General features: G+C 51.5%; 1 protein-coding gene across 1 annotated transcript in view; it reads right to left on the reverse strand.

The window, feature by feature from the left end:
* Nucleotides 1-1,577: 1,577 nt before the first annotated feature.
* The window catches only part of LOC127186347 (EMILIN-2-like), a gene marked incomplete at its 5' end in the record, with an annotated part of 44,954 nt that continues 24,921 nt past the window's right edge, over nt 1,578-21,610 (reverse strand). The window contains 5 exons of the mRNA XM_051142758.1: nt 1,578-1,684; nt 5,390-5,518; nt 6,008-6,040; nt 6,331-6,729; nt 19,071-20,975. Of these exons, the coding sequence (XP_050998715.1) occupies nt 1,578-1,684; nt 5,390-5,518; nt 6,008-6,040; nt 6,331-6,729; nt 19,071-20,975 (2,573 nt within the window). The remainder of the gene's footprint in view (nt 1,685-5,389; nt 5,519-6,007; nt 6,041-6,330; nt 6,730-19,070; nt 20,976-21,610) is intronic.

Genomic DNA, 21,610 nt, shown 5'->3' on the forward strand with positions numbered 1-21,610 from the left:
TCCTTCGGGGGCCATTTGACTGCGGTGGTTAGTGCTGGGTATGTGTGACCTGCTGTCCAGGAGAAGTGAAGCTCCATCCACAGGAACTCGTGTCTCTGCCTTGGTGGGCTCTGTCGAGAAGCGACTCATCCATACGGCTTTTGTCTTAGAGTCTGGTTACCACACCAGCCTTTCAGAGTCTTCTGTGAAGGGCCAGGCGTGGTGGTGGCGCACACCTTTAATCCCAGGACTTGGGAGGCAGAGGCAGGCGGATCACTGTGAGTTCGAGGCCTGCCTGGTCGACAAAGTGAGGCCAGGACAACCAAGGCTAACACAGAGAGACCCTGTCTCGAAAAAACAAAAAACAAACAACAGCAGAAAAACCAAACCAGAGTCTTCTGTGAGTCCTTCTCAGCCTCTAACATTCCACCCGGGTTAAGCCCTTCCTGGGGTATGTGGCAACTAACAGACCAGGTTAGCAGAGTGGGTGTGATGCTTGATCACAATCCCACATCATGTAGGTGATGTGACAAGTGTCCCAGCATCCCTCAGATCGCTGGGCAGCAGACACACATCCTGTAGTGAAAACATTGTGTTTGCTGCTTTCCTCTGATGAAAGGCTGGGTGACAGAGACCTCGGGTCTTTGGTGTGTAGTAGTCCTAGAAAGGGTCTAGTTACAGAGAAAATGGGTTTTTCCTCCAGATGGTTTTAAGTGCTGAGAGAGACGACCAGGCATCACTGTGTGAGTGCAGAGGACCCTGCAGAGTGGCAGCCCTTACCCTTGCATGTGCACCTGCATGTGTGCACAAGGAAAGCATAGATGTGTGTGTGTAGAAAGTGGTGGTGTCCAGACAAAGCCATTCTTGAGACCCATAGAATAGGCCTGGATTAGAGGTGTCCACTTCCCTGTCATGCTGCGGATACCGTGTGGGGAACAAGAACAGTCATCCTGGGAAGGCTGGCGTGTACTGCTGTGGAAATGATTTAAAGTACACCTAGGACACCCCTCACACCTCCCGTGCCGTGGCCGTCATTCACATAGTGCCGTTTGGTGGTGGTACCTGTCAGCAAAATGTTCAGTTTTTACTAAGTACTGCCTTTTTCTCAGTAACCAACAGCTCCTTGACTTCAGAAGTTGTACCCTGAACTTGGTGGCCCTGTTCTGAGTGCCAGTCACCCCTGCTTCTTGGGAGGACTGCTTGAGACCAAACAGGGTGACGTAACAAGACTGTGTCAAACTTTGTAAGAGTCATCAAAAACCTTTAGCCTGAGTAAGTACATAAACTCAGTTTATCCCTCTGACTTATAAGCACATGAGTGATGTGGCAACTCAGTGGGTGGCTCCCCAGACAAACCCTGCCTCTCCAATTGAAGAAAAGGTCAGGTGCTCCCTCTAAGCCTCTAAGCCTGCCTCCTGCAGTGAGCAGCACGCTGCTGTGGTGGTTGAGCCTGCTGGACAGAGCTGAGTGCACCTTGCCAGCAGAGGAGACCTAAGAGTGGGGGTACAGTAGCCGTGCGGTGTCAGGTGCTCCGTCCAGCCGCTGAGCACTAGCACTGAGTCAGGAGGTGCAGTGGCTGTGCAGCGTGAAGTGCTCCCTCAGCCGCTGAGCGCTGGCACTGAGTCAGGAGGTGCAGTGGCTGTGCAGCGTGAAGTGCTCCGTCCAGCCGCTGAGCGCTGGCACTGAGTCAGGTCTTCCAAGAAGACTGAGGGGAAAGGGTAGGAGTACATGCGTGAGCCAGTTGGGTTTTCCTAAAAGACTGCTACTTGGGGTTTTTCCGTGAGTCGTTTCTAGGGCAGGCGAGGGTACTCTGACCTCTGCAGCCAGCTGTAGAAACAGTGAAACTCTTAAAATGTGTGGTTCATGGCCATCCTTCCAGACATCAGTGATTTTTTTTTTTTTCAGCCCTTGAATCCCAACTTATTTTTACTGCCTTAGCCTCTTCTGCCAACTGTTAAGAGCAAAACCCTGTCTGCACCTTTCTACTAGGGACCTGCCAGAGTTGCCTTTCCCACCAGTTGTGCCTGACCAGGTTTTTCCCCAAACCTCATTAGTAAAAAGCCTCCCTGAGCTAAGTGTGCCGTGTGCCTATAGCTTTGTGGGGCTGCTGGCAAAGGGGGATTGTGTGAGGCCTCGTAGACCCAAATAGGCTTGTCTTCTCAGATGATCTCAGTTTCCAGTCAGCCATCCGTTTTATATTGGGCCTCTTGTTGCTTAGGAACCAGAGTTCATAGTGCTGCTGTCTCTGCCAGTGAGCTACGCAGGGAAGCAACGGGAAGCCAGGCTCATTAGCCTGAACTAACCACTTCCAAACAGCCCCTCTCCAGCTACAGGACCATGGTAGGCCCTGGCCTTGAAGGACAGACGTCTTTACCAAAGCCTAAACGTCCACAGCCTGGGACCTGGCACGTATGCGACTAATTTATACAGCCATAAAAAGTGCTCCAGTTTGTTTTCCCCCCCAATAACTCCGTAGATCACTGGGGACAGAAGAGGAACAGTGGTTTAGACCTCTTTATTGATGCTCCCTGTCTTTGCACTTATATCGTACACGTCATTTAAGGAGCCCACGTTTCATAAATAATGTCTGTTGCATCCCTCTTGGTAGCAGGGCCCAGGTGAGCAGAGATGAGTCCCAGACGTTAACGGCCACATCAGCACATCAGTGTCTAGAGCCGTCTCTGTGCAGAGAAGAGAGCACATCCACTGCATGTTCTCCAGCCGCGCTGGGCTCAGCCCGTGTGGGAGCAGCAAGAGCCTCTCCACAGGTAGCACCAAGTAGGCCCCACCCAGGAGTCTTGAGCCGGACTGGAGGAGTGGCAGCACAGGAGAAGCCAGCTTCCAGCTGAGGGGACTTAGAGTGACAGAAAAACGGGGCCACATTAGCCATATGTCACTTCCGTGGCAGTCTCTACAATGAGGTGAGGCCTTTATCCTGGAGCAGGTGGAGTTGTGCACAGCGGACTAGATCAGTGCTTTCATATTACATGAACAACACATTAAAGCTGTGGAGTTTCTACAACCTAGAGGTGGGAAAGGAAGGATACAAGAACATGCCACTAAAGGTGGAATACATTTCATCAAGTCCGTGTTAAGCCAATCGGCCCCGGTCACCACCACATTGACCCATCTCCTGCCTTCAAGTGCACAATGAGGTGGAAGTCGCCTGGGCCCCCCACAGTATGCACAGCCCCAGAGGATGGTGGTACTCCAGGGACCTCTCCTATACCCGCTGTGTGCAGCTGGGCAACGCTGGCAATTGGAAACAGACAGGACAGCTTCCACGTAGGCATCCGCTGTCAGGGGTGAGGGTGGCTGTGATCAGGTAGCGCCCTCATATGGTGGCCGTGAAGAGCCCTAGGAAGAGGCAAGCGACAGGTGAGCTGATGTGGTGCCTTTACCGCCCATGCCCTGGGCTGTAGACGAACTTGGACCCATCCCACACAAGCCCACTTCAGGGTGCCTTTAATGGCTCCTGGGTTTTAGCGCCCAATGCCCTAGAGAGGTCAGGATGGTCAGAAGGCAGACTGTGCCACCTGCCCCATCTGTTTTTCCAGGGCCTGGTGCATTCTACTACCGCTGTACATGAGCAGTCACACTGTGGCCTTGGTGCTGCAGACTTATTTCATAGCCCCAGCCTGGGCTTGCAACATCCAAAAAGTACCCTAGGACTCTCCAGCTAAGACATCAAGCTAGGAAACAACCCAGACGTGGTGGGACAGGCAGCCAGTTTGACCAACTTCCCAGTTCTGCCATGTGCATGGTGTGTGCGCCCTGCATACAGGGGACAGGACCCAGCCCTGCTATGTTGAAAGCCACCTTCCTAAGTTCCAAATGTCTCTTGGGGTGTTTCTCATTGAGTATACCCAAAAGATAGTCAGTTCCTGAGACAGCTGATAAAAACAAGGCTGACAGTGAGCTATCCACGCTAACACCCCCCCTCATCTAGAAGACTGGGCTCTTGGTGTAGGTGGTAGTCACTTGGGCCAGAAGCCATGCTACCCCTAACCTAACAGCAGTACCCATGTGAGCTGGAGGCAAAGAGTGGGTAGAGATGGACCATTCACAGCTCCGTCCGCAGGAGGGGGAAGGTATCAGGCCTTTACACCTAACCATAAACCAGATGGTGCCATGAAACTAGAAACTAAAACTCTACCTGTCTAAGCGTCTGGCCTTGAAGTCTGCCTGGGTCCACCCTGCCCTCCGGTATGCTTGCTATTTAAATAGTACCTCTGTTTATAGTTCCTGTATTCTTCAAGAGGTCCCTGTTCTGGGCCAAGCTTTCGTTTGCCTGTCTGATAGGGACAAGCTTAGCTCAAGATGCCTTGGAACTTCCTTGATAGTACCAACTGCTCATTGAGACTAAGTTCTAGGAATGAGAAAATAGTGACTGTTGGCTTGTGAAGATCACCGACCTCTGTGAGTAGACAAGTGGTCCCCTGAGGGGAACCGTCACCTCATTCTCAACCAAAATCAACCCCCAGCACTGGCACCAAACCTCTAAGCATAGATTTGGAGCAAAGTTTGGCAGTCTGTCTGGGATACCTGAATTCTTTCTGTAAGGTCTGCCAGGGACTTTGATGGAACTGCCATATCAGAACCAGTGTGACTCAGCCAGACAGTAAGCAGGCAGGAATTGTAGAAAGAATAGCTAAAAATTACCAGGAAGGTCCTCAAGACCCTCCCCCTCCTTGTGGAGGCCATGTTCATAGCCACGTGGAGAACAGTAGCTGCTAACAGCAAGGAGAGCGGCAAGGCTGGAGCTCCACCTGCTTCCGAGGGTTGCCCGGCGGTCCAGACAGGACTGCCCTGAGTGGCCAGTGATGGGCCTAGGAGGAATTGGATGCTTCTGAGTGGTAGGACAGACCATGCCGTACTATCAGGTGATGGCCAAGGGACAGGTATGAGACAGTACAAGCTGGAGAAGGGGAAGATTGCTGTCCTGTCACAGCTCGTAGCAGCTCTCCAGGCTTCCCTGGAACAGACACTCTCCAGGGTCCACTGTTTAAGTTGCCTTTGTGCGAGGCCCCGCACTCCAGGCTCAGTCCCTTTTGGAGAGAACACATCCCCTCACTTTTCGGGGGGGTGCTTATCATAAACACAAGATTGTGAAGGGAGTCTTAGCCTCTGAGGATTCATGGGTAAAGCATGCTTGATGACAACCAGGGGCATGGCTGGAAGAGAGGTGGCTGCGGAGTGCCAGCTCATGGCCATCAAAAATAAGCCCCGTTTTAACAACCACTAAAGTTAGAGCAGCAGTGTGTGGTGCCGCCTGTGCTACCCTCCTGCATGTGAAGCCCAAGAGCTGGCGGCTTGGTGACAAGCCACTGCCAGCTTATGTCCTCCCCAGCCTCTGAGGGCCAGCGTAGCACACGAGCTGGACAAGGCCGAGTTCCATGTGGGTACTCACCAGTGTTGGGGTTGTATATGTCCCCGTCATTCACCAGCACCTTGTTAAAGAGGACGACGCCCCCGTCACTGGGAAAAGGCTTCTGGGTAAGACCAGCTGAAAAGGACACCGGGGCAGGAGGTGGCACCCCTAAGGCAGAAAGAGGCAAGAGCGTGGGCGTGGGCTGGCCTGTCTCCTGGGAGGCTAAGGAACACTGGGGAAGCCACGCCTCCTGCCTAAGGTCCAGAGGCTCTTTGTCAGACCAAGGCTTTGTACAGGGGGGACTGGACACGCACGCTGCATGCGAAAGCTTCAAAGGGGTGATCTAGAGTGTGCTCATGAGTGAAGCTGAGCATGAGGAGGATGAAAGGCGAGATGGGCTGCTGCTGGGTGCGGAAAGAGATCATCGCGGGAGCCGCCTGCGCATCAGGACCACACAGGGCACAGCCCACCCAGTGCTCCCCTCTCAGCCTCCCTAGCGGCTCAGTCCATAGCGGCCAGGACCACGGGGCTGCTGGGTGTGGAAGGGCTGGGCTCCAGGCGTTGGACCCTGCCAGCAGCCCCAGGGGAGGAGGCAGGAAGTGAACAGGAAAGCCCACCAAGGAGAACAGCTGTGAGCAAGGCTCTGAGGAGACGTACCTGGGGTGGCTACAGGAGGCGACCTGGGGTAGCCTGGAAACGAGAGTGGACGTCAAATCCTGAACAGGTATTTTCAGTACTCTTTCTCCCTTCTGCGGTAGCTGTCGGTCCCTGGCTCGGTTCTGTCAGGGTCACTGCTCTCATTCATCACCAGGCATATTGCTCTGATAGCCACATGAACTCTTAACGCCCTTTGGAAGCTACCTTTCTGACCTTTGTCCCCTAAAGGTGGAACTCAGGACCCACATGCCCATGTGTGCATGCACACCCACACGCACATGTACACGTACCAGCAGGCACAGGCTAGGGTGGCCTTGGCCTGCCATCCCGTGCCTTCTGCAGGACTGACCTACCTGGGGCGCCTGCATAACCTTCCGAGCTGGGAACGGGCCCCTGCCCCGTCTGTCCATCCACTCCCTGGGGCAGGCCCCTTCCGGACATGCCCACTCTGCCCGGAGGCCCAGCCTCCCCAGTCTCCATGCTGACCCCACTGGAGCCAGGCAGGAAAGGGAGGCCTGGGCGGCCAGGCCAGGCAGGCAGAGGCGGTGGCTGGAGGGGCCTCTGGGGCAGCACTGGCCGCTGGCCTATCTGTGGTGGTCTGGCAGGGTCTTCTGGCAGTGGGGTCAGTTGGGGTGGCTCAGTGGAGGCCTCCTCTGAGGGTCTGCTGGACTCTAGTGGAGCCTTCCCAGATGGTGCCTGGGTTGCTTCTGAGGGCAGCTCTGCTATCGGTGAGAAAGAAAAAAACAGGGTTAAAATGTCTCTAGGCTTCCAGTGTAAGTCTTCCATGACCTTTGATCAGTGACCTCAATCGATAACCTACAAAAGGCTGTGCCTGTGTAGCTGAGGCCGTGTCCCCAACAGGATGTAAAGAGTACCAGAGCTGCTGGGTGTGGTGGCGCTTGCCTTTGATCCCAGCACTCGGGAGGCAAAGGCAAGCAGTTCGCTGTGAGTTCGAGGCCAGCCTGGTCTACATAGCATGTCTAGGACAGCCAAGGCTTCGGAGGGAAACCCTGTCTCAAAAAACAAACAAGAGTACCAGAGCTTGGAACAGCTTGCCTGGTATCTTCTGAAGGAACTACAGTCAAGCTGCTGCAGATCACCTAGGGAAAGCTGGGAGGACAGCGGGGCTCCTTGGTGTAGATGGTGACACCCCAAAACAGCATGATTCTGGCTTCAGCACCCCATGTCCTTTCAATGCATGCTCACGTCATAGATGAGTCACATTACCACAAGGATCTAATGCCACTGCAGGCTCTGAGGCAAGCTAGCCTCAAGGCCAGGCTGGTGGCCTCGCTGCTGGCGTGTGAAGGGCTGCTGTGAAGACACCTTGGCCACCCCTACAGTTGGCACTGACGCTAAGTGAGCAGCACCCCCGCTTGCCCACACTTCCAGATCACCAGTGGGGGCACTTTGCAAGAGCGGAGGAACCTCCTGCTGCGTGCGTCTTTGCCTGTCTGAGGTGGCCACCACAATGACGCAGCCAAGAACTGCCACTCCCTTCCTTCCTCTTGAGTACATTCCTGGAACCAGCATTCCAGCAAGCCTTCGCTGTGTACTCACAATACATCTGAAAACCTGCCGTAGGCTGATGCCTGGTGTGCCAGGGCTTTAAAATGAGGCACCATCAGCCACTGTATTTTGGCCCACTGTAGAGTTGCTTTCAAGTTCTATAAAATATGTACTGTAGATCAAATATATGCTCCCCTTCCAACCAAGAACAGGTGGCTAGAATACCCCCCAAAATTAATTCTCTGTTCTTTGTGACCAGTTTTCAAGGGAGAACAAGCTCTGCAGAAAACAGTTGTGGTAATCACTGTTTCAGCTCTCTTGGGTAGTCCGATCACAGGTGCGGGCAGTAAGCCGGCGTGATGGTTTGACTGTCCTGCCATTCCTCGGGAGCCTGAGGCAGGAGATCACAAGTTCTGCACCAACCTCCACTATTGAAACCTCCCAGAAAAAAACTAAAAAACTGTCACAAGCATTTTTTTCTTAAAAGCTACAGGGGCATGTGTCCCACGGAAACAAGGAGGAAACCATGAAAAAGCACTGAGGGTCTTAAACAGGACGAAGGTTGAAGGTTGTCCTAGGATAAAAGTGAGGAAGGGAGACATAGATGGAAAGCCTGGACCAGGAAGCAGCAGTTCCAGAAGAAAATCTGGGTATATTTTATAATAAGAGAAATGATGTGCTGAGGGACTGTTGGAAGCACACAGCCCGTTTCCTCACATACATACTCTATTTTCACTTTTCCTACACGTGATGTTCACGGATGGTGTGTTCTGTAGGCGTGAAGGACACTAGGGCCAGAGGTTGATGTCATTGAACTGTCCTTAGTGGCCCCTCGCTATTCACTGAGGCCGGTTCTCAGGTCAGACTTACGGCTCAGTCTCACTGGCTAGCTGGCCCCGGGGAGCGGGAGGATGCCCTGTCTTGAGGCTGAGCCTGTAAGCCACTCCTCCACACCTACCTGCACCTACATGAGTTCCTGGGACTTCTCCCCAACCCCTTATAAATATGGACTTTTTTTTTTTTCCTGAAAGGGCATGAGCCAATCGAGCACTGTGTGTTGTGTGTGTGTGTGTGTGGTGTTGTGTGTGTACGTACACATCACTGACATACATGCAGGTAAACCAACCATTCACACACAAGAACTTTTTTTTAAAGGAAGGTGGAAAGTGACAAGATGTTTGGACTTGACCTCTAACCTCCACACATATGTATAAATCATATACAATTAAACACTGTTACAGCAACGGAGAAGGGGAAGAGGGAATAGAAGGTGCGTGAAATAGTTTCGACAATTCACATACCTAATTAAAAAGCCACTAATTAAAAAGCCACTAGTTTTCTACTGCCATAAAACTAACTGCATCTCCTCTGCTCTCCGGTTCCTGCCTCCATAACTAGTGCCAAGCTCTCACCCAAGCTCCATAAGTTGGTGCCTTTGCTGCACCCACGCCTGCAGTCTAGTCCAAGCACCAGCTCCGCTGTGAAACCTTCCGGGATCTACCCAGTAGGGCTTGGGCAATCTTGTTTCAGAAGCAATTTGGGCCCCTTTTGATTTTTGTCTTCTATCCCACAGCTGGGTGGACATGCACACCTTCACTGGTCCTCACGACTTGGCTTAGGGCCTAGTACGTGACACCAAGACAGAGGCTCTAAAAGTTTGATGTTGCTACCGTCCAGCCAGGTCACTGGGAACCCTAATTCTGCCCTCCAAATATCACTGCCAGTCTGGGGTTTTACTTGGACAGTTTCGGTTACACAGGACCATGGCGACTCTCTTCAATTCAATTCCTTCAACACCAGGCTGACTAAAGAATGTAAAATCTTGTTTGAGTAAAGAAATTTCCAAGGGGAAAAAGGCAGAGCTCAGGGATGAGCAAAGCTGCATGCTGGGAGACTGCCAGCCAGCTCAAAGCAGACAACAGTGAAAAGGCTGGGTCTGATTCAGCTTGGGGCCCACCCAGTGTCACATGTTTTCCACAGATAATTATTACCAAGTCCTAACGAAAGGCCAGGCAGCACTCTGTTCATCCAGACAGAGCGAGCTCCCTGAGTGCACACACATCTCAGTCAGAAAGTGAGGTCTTCCTGCACCTGGGGAAATGAGTGCATAGCTGCCAACAGGCAGCACCAGGAGGGGAGAGGAAGAGGAAGGTCCACTCCCTGGGTGGCTCTGCCCTGCCCTCCAAAGCTCCGATTAAGTTTTATGGGCAGCTCATGCCTATAATCTCTGCACGTGGGAAACTGAGACAGGAGGATTACTATGAATTTGAGGCCAATATGGGGCCATATAGTGAGCTCCACACCAGCCAGGGTTACAGAGCAGGACTATCTCGAAATAAGGGAGGGCTAATTGAAAGGCAGGGTTTGCCTCTACTAAGACAAGGCTTCTGAGGAGGCTGGAGTGCTACGATGGGTGTCTTCAGCTGAGCTGACACCATCTATCCACGGGAGTCTAGGTTTCTGTCTGCTGCCTCGGTACCCTGGGGTGAAGGGGCTGAGCTGGTGGCAAGAGTCATAGGAGGCGTCGGTTAAGTGCCTGGCTGCTGGGGAATGTCTAGTCACAGAAAAGACTACAAGAAGGGAAACCCGCCTGTTACAGTTAGGGTTTGCCTCCCAGGGTCCCAGGTCTCGCTGTGGGGAGCCAGCAAAACCCTCCTTAGTTCCCAGCTCAGACTCTGCAGCGTCCCTCTCCTGTCATCCAGCAGAATTAGACACCTGTCAGCACACGTCATGGATGTCAAGACTGGCGGTAATGTCTGCTGTCCCTGTATCTAGCATTTGCTCAGAACTGAAATTTTAAACAGGACTGAATGGAGGAGATGATGGCCTTCAGTAGTCTTACAGACCTGCTGTGCAAGTCTGATGACCTGAGTTCAGATCTCAGCACCCGCTCTTGCAGAAAGCGAGGTTCAGAGGCACACACACACAGAGGCAGAGACAGCTGGGTCCCTGGAGCTGTTGGCAAGTTGAGGAATTGAGTTCCAGGCTTGGTGAGAGACACTGCCTCAAAAGGGAGAAAGGCTGGAGAGATGCCTTGGTGAAAAGTGTAGGGAGCCCTTGAAGAGACCCAAATCAGTTTCCAGCACCTATGTTAGGTGGCACACAAGCACCTGCAACCGCAGCGCCAGAAGCCTGACGCTTCTAGTGTCTGGGGGCATCTGCGCTCATGTGCACATACCAACTGACATATGATTCTTAAAGATAAATCAGGCGTGGTGGCACGCGCCTTTAATCCCAGCACTCGGGAGGCAGAGGCAGGCCGGTCTACAACAGTCTAGGACAACTAGGGCTGTTACACAGAGAAACTCTGTCTCAAAAAACCTAAAATTAAATAAATAAATAAATAAAAATTAACAATTAAAAAAGTGGAAAGTGACTGAGGAAAACACAAAGCTTGACCTCTGACCTGCATGTGCATGCTGTGGTGTGCACTCTCCCCTCCCTCCCCATCATTTTAATAATTAAAATTTAAATATAAAATGTAAAGTAAGTCCATCAAACTGTGACTCTACAAAAATGCTAAGCGATAAACATGCAATGCTCCCACAAGCAACAGGGCCCGAGGCCTGGGGAAAGCCTCTACCATTACAGCCAGGAGCAAGAGAAGGGTTGGTACTCAGAAACATGGACTCCTGAATTCCAGAGTTACCCCAGTTACTGTCCCTCCTTGCCCGAAGGTGGAGAGGTGACAGCAAGACAGGCCTGGCCATGAGGTGGCAGCTGGTGAGCAAGTGAAAGGCCCCTCAGATCTCACAGGCTACTATCACACGATCTCAACTGTTCTCTTGATAGCATGGGAGGAAGAAAGCCCACTCTGAGCGTGCCACTCTCTTGGGTTTCCTGTTTGTGTTAGATGAAAAGAAATATCCCAAGTTACATCACAGAGGACGGACACTGAAGGGACTCTCAGTGACAGACACCCTGTGGCCACGCCAGTAGAAGAGAAGTCAGACATGAAGACAGTGAAACCCACGGACTAGAACTGAAGGGCAAAACGTGTTCGAGGATCTAATTTCTGCTTGGTCCAAACCAGTGAAAACAGGAATCCCGGAACAGCTGTTTCATGCATGTTACTCTCTGCAGCAACATCAGAATTAAAGCCCTTTGCACTACTCAATCCCACAGCAGCAAGGAGCGGGTGAGGAGGGGAGGGCGGGGCCAGCCTCCCTTGAAGTTTATAAAAGATCAGTTCATGGTTAATCCTAACATTTATATGAAGGAGCTATGAAGGGAGACACATCAGTGACTGACATTGGCTGTGGGTGTGGCTCCATGGCACAGGCTTGCTGGGCACACGCAAGGCTTCAGGTTCTACCCCTGTACAACAAAGAGGCTAAAAATAGTAAAAATCTGGAACACCACAGAGCCCATAAGGGGCCTCACTCACGTGGCTGACCTTGTGTTTAGTGCTGTGGTGTTAAAGTTGGGAGTTTATCTGCCTCACCCGACTCTGGTCGCCCCTTTCCTTGTGTGCCTCTGCTTGCCCAGCCACTGTGAGGTGACTTTTTCTTCCACTTCTAGGACCAATCGGGAAGTGGCTTTTTATTTTGACAAACAGTTCCCAGGGCTCACTTAGCCCCTGCTGAATGGATCCCCAGGTCACCCATGTCTTAGAAACTTACACAGAGCCCACACATGTGCCCATGTGGCAGCTGTTCTAGAATACCTCTGCTCAAATGTGAAATTTGGTTAACATTATTACTGTTTAAATTGTGTATGTGTGTGTGTGTCTACACGTGGTTGTGTTTGTGTGCACGTGTGTGCATATGAATAGAGGGGTCCCTGAAAAAGCCAGAGGTGTAGGAACCCCCTTAGAGCCGAAGTCAAAGCAGGCTATAAGATCCCTGCCCCCCCCACCCCCATGTAGGTTCTGGGAACTGAACTCCATCCTCTGTAAGAGCCAAGCATGCTCTTGATTGCTGAGCCATCGCTCCAGACCCAAAATTCAAAATTTGATGAATAAAAGCTGCTACCTACAGCAACTAGGGTGTAAATAAAACCAGATGCCCCAGGGAAGAGCTGCCTATGCGTTTTGACTGCCTGGCATGCGTAGTCATCTCATTTATGCAAGTTCACAGAATTCTGATAGTCCATTGCTGTACCTTGGACCTAAGCTGCCCCCAAACTCAGTAGGTTTCAAGCTCATGGCCGAAGCCTTTCAGGACACTCCTGGCAGGCCACCAGCCGCAGCCAGACTTTATGGCTCAGCACTTCACCAGTCTGTGCATTTCCACTGCTACAGCTTACCGGCTTACCGTAGGGAACTTGATAAAAATAGGATTCTTAAGTCTGTGGTATAACAGAATTCCAGAGGAGGGATTCCCTGGGGACAAGAGCAGGAGCCACCAACTGAGAACCACACCCACACATCCTCACCGCAGGATGTTGAAAGGCTGTCTGTGCTTGTATCTAGGCAGAGCTGTCTCTTCCTGGAACCATGACAAAAGACGTCTCTGACCACAGCAACATCTCCGTTCCTCAACCCCAGCATCTCCCCTCCGCTGTCATGAGTTAGAGAAGTGCTAGCTCCCGTGAGACTCAGCTCAAGCTCAGGCAGGAGGCGGACCATCCTGCAGCCCAGGCTCGGGCTCTGTGTCCTCAGTGTCTCAGTATCTCAAGTGTCGTCTCCATGGCCCAGCCCTCCCTGACCAGCTAAAACAAACCCTTGCCTCCCATTCTCTGCCTGCCATGTTCCATCTTTCCTCAAGGCACCAAAGTCAGCTCTCCACTAGCACGGTGGTTCTCTGTTTCCTCCAGAGTGCCAGATTCGTGACGGCTGGGACAGGACATAGCTAAGGAGAGATCTGCTAAGTCAACTACTGAATTGGGCGTGGAGGTGCTGTGACCTAGGAACTCAGGAGGTTGAGGTAGGCCGATTATCATGAGCTCAAGGCCAGACTAGGATCCAGGGAAGAGACTGAATGAATGAAGCATGAATTAATGCATGGAAACGTAAGGAGTCAGGAGAGCTGCAGTCAAGAGTAATGAACCCTGCAACCCCAGGGTTAGTGACCCCAGAATCTCAAGACAGAGTCTGGTCTAAATAATAATAGTAATTATTATTATAATTACATAGTTGTTAATCTTTCAGAAATTGTGTATCCATTTATATGTGTGTGTGTGTATTTGTATATGTATATATGTGTATATATGTACACACTTATACACATGTATATGTCCATATATGTGTATGTGTGTATATATGAACATAGTGTTTGCATATAAACCGTACTTAAGCCCCAGGTAAGAGCACATGCCTTGATGGGCTACAGGAAAGACCCCAACTGAGGCCAGCTGGGTAGCTCAGCCCACTCCATGGAGCCTTCCAAGAGCATGACCTGTGAGCAGGGGCATCCCTGGCGTGCAGCTGAGAGGAGAGCATCCCTGGCATGCAGCCGAGAGGAGAGCATCCCTGACATGCAGCCGAGAGGAGAGCATCCCTGACATGCAGCTGAGAGGAGAGCATCCCTGACATGCAGCCGAGAGGAGAGCATCCCTGACATGCAGCCGAGAGGAGAGCATCCCTGACATGCAGCCGAGAGGAGAGCATCCCTGACATGCAGCCAAGAGGAGAGCATCCCTGGCATGCAGCCGGCCTATACTTTAAGCCTGGTCCTCACCCCCTCCCCTGGGCTGCCTTTCACCACTGCAACTCTATGCCTCCCAACACAACAACCAAGTTAACCATTCACAGGCTGGTTTGCTAGGATAGAATAAATACGGCAGAAGTGACTCGGAGCTGACTCTGGTTAGAGACTTCAGCTTTGCTTTCCCTCTGTAAGCTGGCTACCATGTTGTAAGTTAGACCATGGACACACAGGGAGAGGGCAGCGTGGAGGATTGCCAAGACTCCAGGCCTGTGGCCCACATGGACCCAAAGCTTCCTGCTGAGCACAGAACACAGCCAAGTGGGTAAGTGACTCAGGCTGACATTACACAGAGAGCCTAGCCCTGTGCAAGCTCCTGACCCAGGACCACCAACCACCGAGATGAAGGTAGGAGATTACAGAGCAAGAAATAACACCCTCTCACACCAAACTCTTCCCCCAGATGCCTCCTCTTCCTGCATTTTGATTTCCACCCACTTCTCAGTTACCTGTACACATTCTTCTAGAAGTTTCTCTCATCCTCTCACCTCACTACTTACTCTGACATCTTTCTCAACTAGATTCAGTAGTCAATTGCCTATGGTTGGGGCTCAGCCCTACGGCTTCTTCCTTTGAGAAGCCCTCGGGCTGAGGCCAGGGGACAGCCAATTCCTGTGACCTCTTTGTCTGGCTCCCTGACAGGCTTTATTTTATTCATATTTGCCACACGCTAAGCCACCACCTCGTGCAAGGGGCGCACTGAGAGGTCGTGAGTTGAGAGCCAGATCTCTGCACAGCCCACACCCCACTGTACTTTAACACCCCCTCCTTCACTGAGTACAGACTGCACTCTCTCCGTAGACCTGAGGATGCTTTGTGGGGAAGGATGGCACCTGTGATCTCTGCGCCCCTCACAGAGCCTCACACACAGTCAGTGCTCAGCGGATCTTCTGTTGTCTTGGTTGGTTGAGGTGTGACTTCACTCCAAGGTTTCAGGTCCCCTGAGCCTAGGGGCTCTGGAGGTCAGGGGACACTTATTTTTGGCTCCTCTCAGTTACAAGCTCCCAAGCCCACCCAGTCTGCATTCACAGCAAGACCCCAATCTGAAGGGCGGTGCAAGGAAACCACATCGTCTCCAGAGCTACCCTTCTCTAGATCCACATAAAAGAGCCTTAGAATGGACTCAGATTCCCACGTTGTCCGGCACTGCCAATTAACTGGAAATATCTGGCTGCATCTGTTACTGTAATGCAGAGTCCAGACAACATCTCGACCACAAGAGACTATTGCCCTGTGAACGCGGGACTCGTGACTTTAACTCTACATTCCAGAGATACAGGGGCTTGAGAGAGCTGAGGTGGGGGCTGCGTGCTGCAGACAACTAAGCCAGCTCACAGCCCTGCTTGGCCCTGGTGACTCTTTATCTACAAAATGAGCGCCATGCTCCAGGACAGAGTCCAGCGCATATCACATGGCTGCCATGAACTCTCCCCACACCTCAAGAGGTGCCAAGACCTGGCCTTGGCCCTCCAGAGCTCCTCCTCAGTGGGGGCCTAGTCAGAAATTAGCGCAGGCTCTTGGAAGCCAGGAAGGCTCAGCTGTGTAGCACAGCCCTTTGTCACTCAGAGTGAGCGAGGCCTGAGGGGAGGACAAGAGAAGAGAAAGTCAATGAAAGAGGACATTGAGAAATGGCTTTCCTGGACCACACGAGTTTTCAGGGGCCCTGGAAGTCTGCATTCCACTCTGGGAGACACACAAAGCTGAGGGCTGTGTGGCAACACAGTGACTTTTGCATAGGCCCCATCCCATCTCCACCTGCCAGCTATGGAACAGCGCACATTTCCCTCTCTAAACTTTGCCATCCATGTGGGGTATCTGTGTGTGTGTGTGTGTCTGTGTGTGTGTGTGTGGTATGTGTGTGTCTGTGTGTGTTTGGTGTGTGTGGGTGTGTGTCTGTGTGTGTGTGGTGTGTGTGTGTGTGGTGTGTGTGTGTGTGTGTGTATGTACCATGCTGGTACACAGAAGGTGTTCTGTCAGCATGTGCTGGCTAATTTTATGTCAACTTGACACAAGCTGAAGTCATCTGGGAGGAGCAAACTTCAATTAAGAAAATGCCTCTGCAGTTTACAGCAAGCCCACAGCCAATACCAACTAAAACGGAGAGATGCTCAAAGTAGTTTCACTAAAATCAGAAACAAGGCTGTCCACTCTTTCCATGCCTATTCAATGTGGTACTTGAAGTCTCAAATAGATCAATAAGATTATTGATCTTAATAGGTTTATTATAGTCTTAAATAGATCAGTAAGACTATAAGAGCAATAATCAATAAGATGGAGACCAAGGGGATATAAACTGGAAAGAAAAAAGTCAAAGTATTGCTATTCACAGATGATATGATAGTTTTCATAAGTGACCCCAAAAATTCCAGCAGAGAACTCCTACAGCTGATAAACACGTTCAGCAAAGTAGCTAGATCCAAGATTAACTCACACAAATCAGTGGCCCTCCTATATGCAAATGACAAGCAGAATGAGAAACCAGGGCAACACCACCTCTCATAATAGCCTCAAGTAATATGACATATCTTGGGGTAACTCTAACCAAGCCAGTGAAAGACTCATATGATGAAGACTTTGAAGAAAGAAACTGAAGGAGACACAGAATACACAAAGATCTCCTACACTCATGTATTAGTAGGGTTAACATAGTAAAATGGCCATCCTACCAAAAGCAAGTTACAGATTCAATGCAATCCCCATCAAAATTCCTACGCAATTCTTCACAGATCTTGAAAGGCCATAGCAAACACAAAACACCCAGAATAGTTAAAACAATCCTAAACAATAAAAGAACCACGGGAGGTACCACCCATTCCTGATCTCAAGCTATGCTACAAAGCTGCAGTACTAAAAACAGCGTGGCATTGACATAGAAACAGAGACACTGTTCAACTGAATTGAACTGAAGATCCAGACAGGAACTCACACAGCTTTAGACACCTTGTTTTTTATAAAGAGGCCAGAAATACACACTGTAAAAAAAAAAAAAAAAAAAAAACAGCATCTTCAATAAATGGTGCTGTTTAAGCTGCATGGCTACATGTAGAAGAATGCAAATAGATCCAGCGCCATCGCCCTGGAGGACACCAGGCGAGCAAGGCCCTCTAATGACTGAGCAACGCTCATATGAACTCAGAGACTGAAGCAGCAACCACAGGGCCTGCACCAGGTCCTCTGCATTCACACTGTACCTTTCAGTTTACTATTTTGTTAGGAACCCTGAATGTGTGAGTGGGTGGGTCTCTTGGTTCCCGTGCCTTCTCTTGGGGCTCTTATTTTTCTGTTGGTGTGCCTTGTCCAACTTCAATATGACGGTTTTTGCTTTATCATATTGTATTTTATTTTGTTGTTACCTCTTAGGTGCCTGTTTTTTAAGTGAGTGGATCCGGGTGGGAGTGGGGACTGAAAGGAATACAGGGAGGGGAAACTGTATTTAGATTATATGCTCTGAGAAAAATAATCTGCTTAATAGCAAGGGAAGTGATGCCTCCATTAAGATCGAGTTGTGGGCAGACCTGTAACCACTTTTTAAATTAGTTATGGGGGGCAGCCCAGGCCATTGTAGGTGGAGCCATCCCTGGGCTGGTGGTCCTGGGTTCTTAAGAAAGCAAGTCATGAGGAGCAAACCAGTGAGCAGCACCCCTCCATGGCCTCTGCATCTGCTCCTGCCTCCAGATTCTTGCCCTGCTGGAGCTACCGTCCTGACCTCCTTCGATGATGAGCAGTGATATGAAGTGTGAGGCAAACCCTCCCTCCTTGAGTTGCTCCGGTCACAGCCATAGTCAACCTGACTAAGTCACAGACTCTCTCTTGTCCCCAATTAGAAAGGGCCGACCTCTTCCTGGGGCTGTGGAAAAATGAAGATCAGACGAGGGCACCTTTATCCTTCAAGACTTACAGTAAAACTAACACTCATGGAGTATGTTCCTCATAACTCTCAAGAGACTCTCGCTGCCTACGAGCCTCAACACTTGATGTGTGTCTGTGTTGCAGTAAGCACGGCTCCTAGCACTATGGCTGAGCTTCCTAGGTCACCTGCCCCCCAACTGCTTCCGGCCACTGTCCTGTCTGTATCTAGGTACATAATATGGTGTCACCCTATGTGTGCCATGGCTGAACTGAACTTTGGGGGATTGAAATGATGGTGACAAAGATGATAACAGCCCAAAATGTGATGCTGGGATAGAAGGAAGTGGGTTAGCATGAGGGAATTCTCCCAGCACAGGCTAGGGCAACACACACTGCCCCAAGCCCCTAGGCCAGAACTCGGCCCCTTACCCATCCTCAGTATGTAGCACAGATCACCAGCTCTTTGCCGTCTGTCTGTGCTGAATTAGATTTTCCTTTTGCTATGTGTTGCAAACTTTTATAAGGCACAGGTCATGTGCTCGAATGCTGTCATGAAATTATATTATCTTAGAAGTTCCTGGTGTGTGTGTGTGCATGTGCATGTGTCTGCATATGTGTGTGCATGTGTGCATGCAAGTGTGAGCAGTGCATGCATATGGGTGCATGTGAGTGTGTGTGTGTGTGTGTGTGTGTGTGTGTGTGTGCATTTTGTTTTGAGACAGGGTCTCATGTAATCTATGTTGGCCTTGAACTTCTGATCTTCCTGCCTTCTCCTCCCAAGTTCTAAGATTATAACCCTGAGCTGCCACATGTCCCTCGGCCTGGTGCTGGAACTGACCTCAAACTTCATGCCACAGGCAAGCACCTCTACCAGCTAAGCTACATCCCAGCCTGGTCTATATCCCCACCGTTGGCTTACTGCTCCTGATTCATGAACTGTCACTGATCTATGAATCATATTCAGGGAAGCACTAATGTAGCTTCCAAAACCATCCAAACTGCAGCTCAACCACATGCTGCAAACACATACGACAGAATGAGGCCGACAATCCACTTACTTGCTGACGGCTGAAATTTGACCAGATCTTGCAAGTCTGTAGAAATCTGGAAAACATGGCTGTAGAACTGCTGTACGGAGTTCTTGAGGCCAGAGATGTCTCTGGAATGTGACCTGAGCGTCCCGTTCATCTGGCGGACGCAGTTCCACAAGCTGCCCACGTGCTTGCCCAGCCCCTCCTTGATCCTCTGCAGCGCCCCCGAGATGGCATCCAGCCTGCTGCAGGTCTGCTCCAATTGGGCCACCCTGCCCTCGACCGCAGACACCCCACTCTGGACCCCATGAGCACTCTCCTTGCACGTGTCCAGCTCAGCCAGCACTTGGTTCTGCAGCCTCTGCCAGCGCTCCTCCAGCTGGCTGCAGCATGGAGCCGCATCCCCCACTGTCCTCTCCTGCTCCCCTGTCTTAGTAAATCCACTTGCCTCGGCACTGTCACCTGCTCTGCTGTCACTTACTCCATTCTGCAAACAAGCGCCCTTGCATTCTGAGTGATTTAGTTGAGAACGAAGGGCGCTGAGGTCCTCTCGGAGTTCCTGGATGCCGCGGCCTGCTTCTTGGAACTGCCTGTGCATCGTATCGTTGAGGGACTCCAGAAGGCTGAGGCTGACATGGGTGAGGTCCTCACCACTAGGCAGTGCGCCATCAATTCCATGAGGCAAGCTCTGCAGGCAGATGTCCTCGACCACTTGTACTTTGTCTCTCAGGTGGCTCAACTCCATCAGGACCTGTTCGTTCCCTGCCCCTGGCTGCCGTGGCAAGGCTGGGCCCGCAGGTGTCAGCTCTACGTCGGAGCTGTTGTCCACGTGCAGGACAACCCCCAGACGGTCTTCCAGGGAGTGGATTTTCTGATCGAGAAGCTTCCTCAAGTCATCCGCCTCACCACGGATGGCCCCCCGAAGGGTCTCCTCGATGTAAAAGCAGTGCTCTTCCGCGTTCTTCTCCGTCACGTTGATCCTCGCGTCCAGCTCGCTCCATCTCGCGTCGAAGTCTGCATCTGGCTCTGGAACGGAGAGGCGGTCAAACTCGTTGTCCAGCCGCCCGTTCAGCATCCTGGTGGCCTCAGCGACTCTCTCAATTTTTTGGTCCAGTGCCTTGATCTGTTGGCCAAAATCACCACCACCGTTCCGTTGACCGTTGCAGCAACTTGGTTGGGCTGACGGGTCCAGCAGCTGGGCTCGAAGGTCGGCGATGTCTTTTTTCAAGCTCGCCTCTTTTTCCCCAATCAGCTCTATCACCCCCAGGTAGCTGCCCCCGTAGTCGTCGCACTGCTGCTGGAGGCCCACCAGCTTGTACTCACACGTGTTCTTCAGGTCGGCCAGCTTCAGGTCCATGCCTTCCATGAGCTCCTCCCGCAGGGCGTCTATCTTGCTATCCACGTAGGCCTGGTGCAGCTCGTTGGTCGTCATGGTGACCGTGGGGCCCTGGGCAGCCTCCTGCAGCTGCCTGAGCTGCCCTTCGTAGCCCTTCACCTTCCCATCCAGCTCCTCCAGCTTGTCACTCTTGGTCTTCAGTGTGTCTCTGACTTCGGCCAACTCAGACTTGATGTCCTTCATGCCGCCGGATTCCTTGCTGCTGAGGACTCCAGGAGGCTGGCTCAGCTCTGCATCTCCCACGCCGAAGGCTCCGTCAGGGGTTGGCTGCGGGCGCAGGTGGCCAAGCCAGGAGGCTGGCCCCTTGCTGCCATCTTCCTGGACGGTGTGTCTGAGGTTCTCCTTCAGTCCCGCCACGGAGGACTGGAGGTCCAGCACCATCCTGGTGAGCCGGACAACCTTCTCCTCCAGCACCTGGACTTTCGTCTGCTGAGCTTCCTGAGGACCCCGCTTTGGATCCACTACCTGACCTGCTTCTGCTGTGTCCGTTGGCGATGAAGTTTCCTTAGGCTGCGAGACTCGGCTTGGGTCAGTATCTGAAACGAAGAAAGAGTTGGACATGAGTGATCCGTTTCTACAAGGTGCCTGCAGAAGATGCTGAAGCCTTCCATGGCAGCCCCGCCCCCTGACTGCAGGAGGTTCTGTGGGAGAGGATGGGTTTGGGGTCAAGCAGACCTCTGTGCTCTTCTGGCTCTGCTATTTACAATTTGTGCTCAAGTTAAGTAACTTGCATGAGCTACACCGCCCTCCTCTATAAAGAAGATGGACGCCCCTGCCAGGGCTGTTGAGAGTGTGCACATGAAGCGAGGTAATCAGTGATCTCTCTCACACTGATGTCATCACACCCTATTATCTATGTGCCACATGAACACGCCATTCCCAAGGAACTATAGATGTCCCACCAGCTGACTGCTGGCTACAGAGTGCCACAACGCTCTTTAGAGAGATCAGACTTCTGAGCAATGACATCCCATACTTGAGGTTGTCCTCAAAATACCTCCAAAAATGTTCTTTGACTTGGCTTAGTATTCTCTTCCCTTTCTTGTTTTGTTTGTTTGTTTGTTTTGTTTTGTTTTGTTTTTGTTGTTTGAGACAGGGTCTCTCTGTGTAGCCTTGGCTGTCCTGGACTCTCTTTGTAGACCAGGCTGGCCTCAGACTCACAGCGATCCAC

The sequence above is a fragment of the Acomys russatus genome, unplaced genomic scaffold (assembly GCF_903995435.1).
Source record: "Acomys russatus unplaced genomic scaffold, mAcoRus1.1, whole genome shotgun sequence".
NCBI lineage: Eukaryota > Metazoa > Chordata > Mammalia > Rodentia > Muridae > Acomys > Acomys russatus.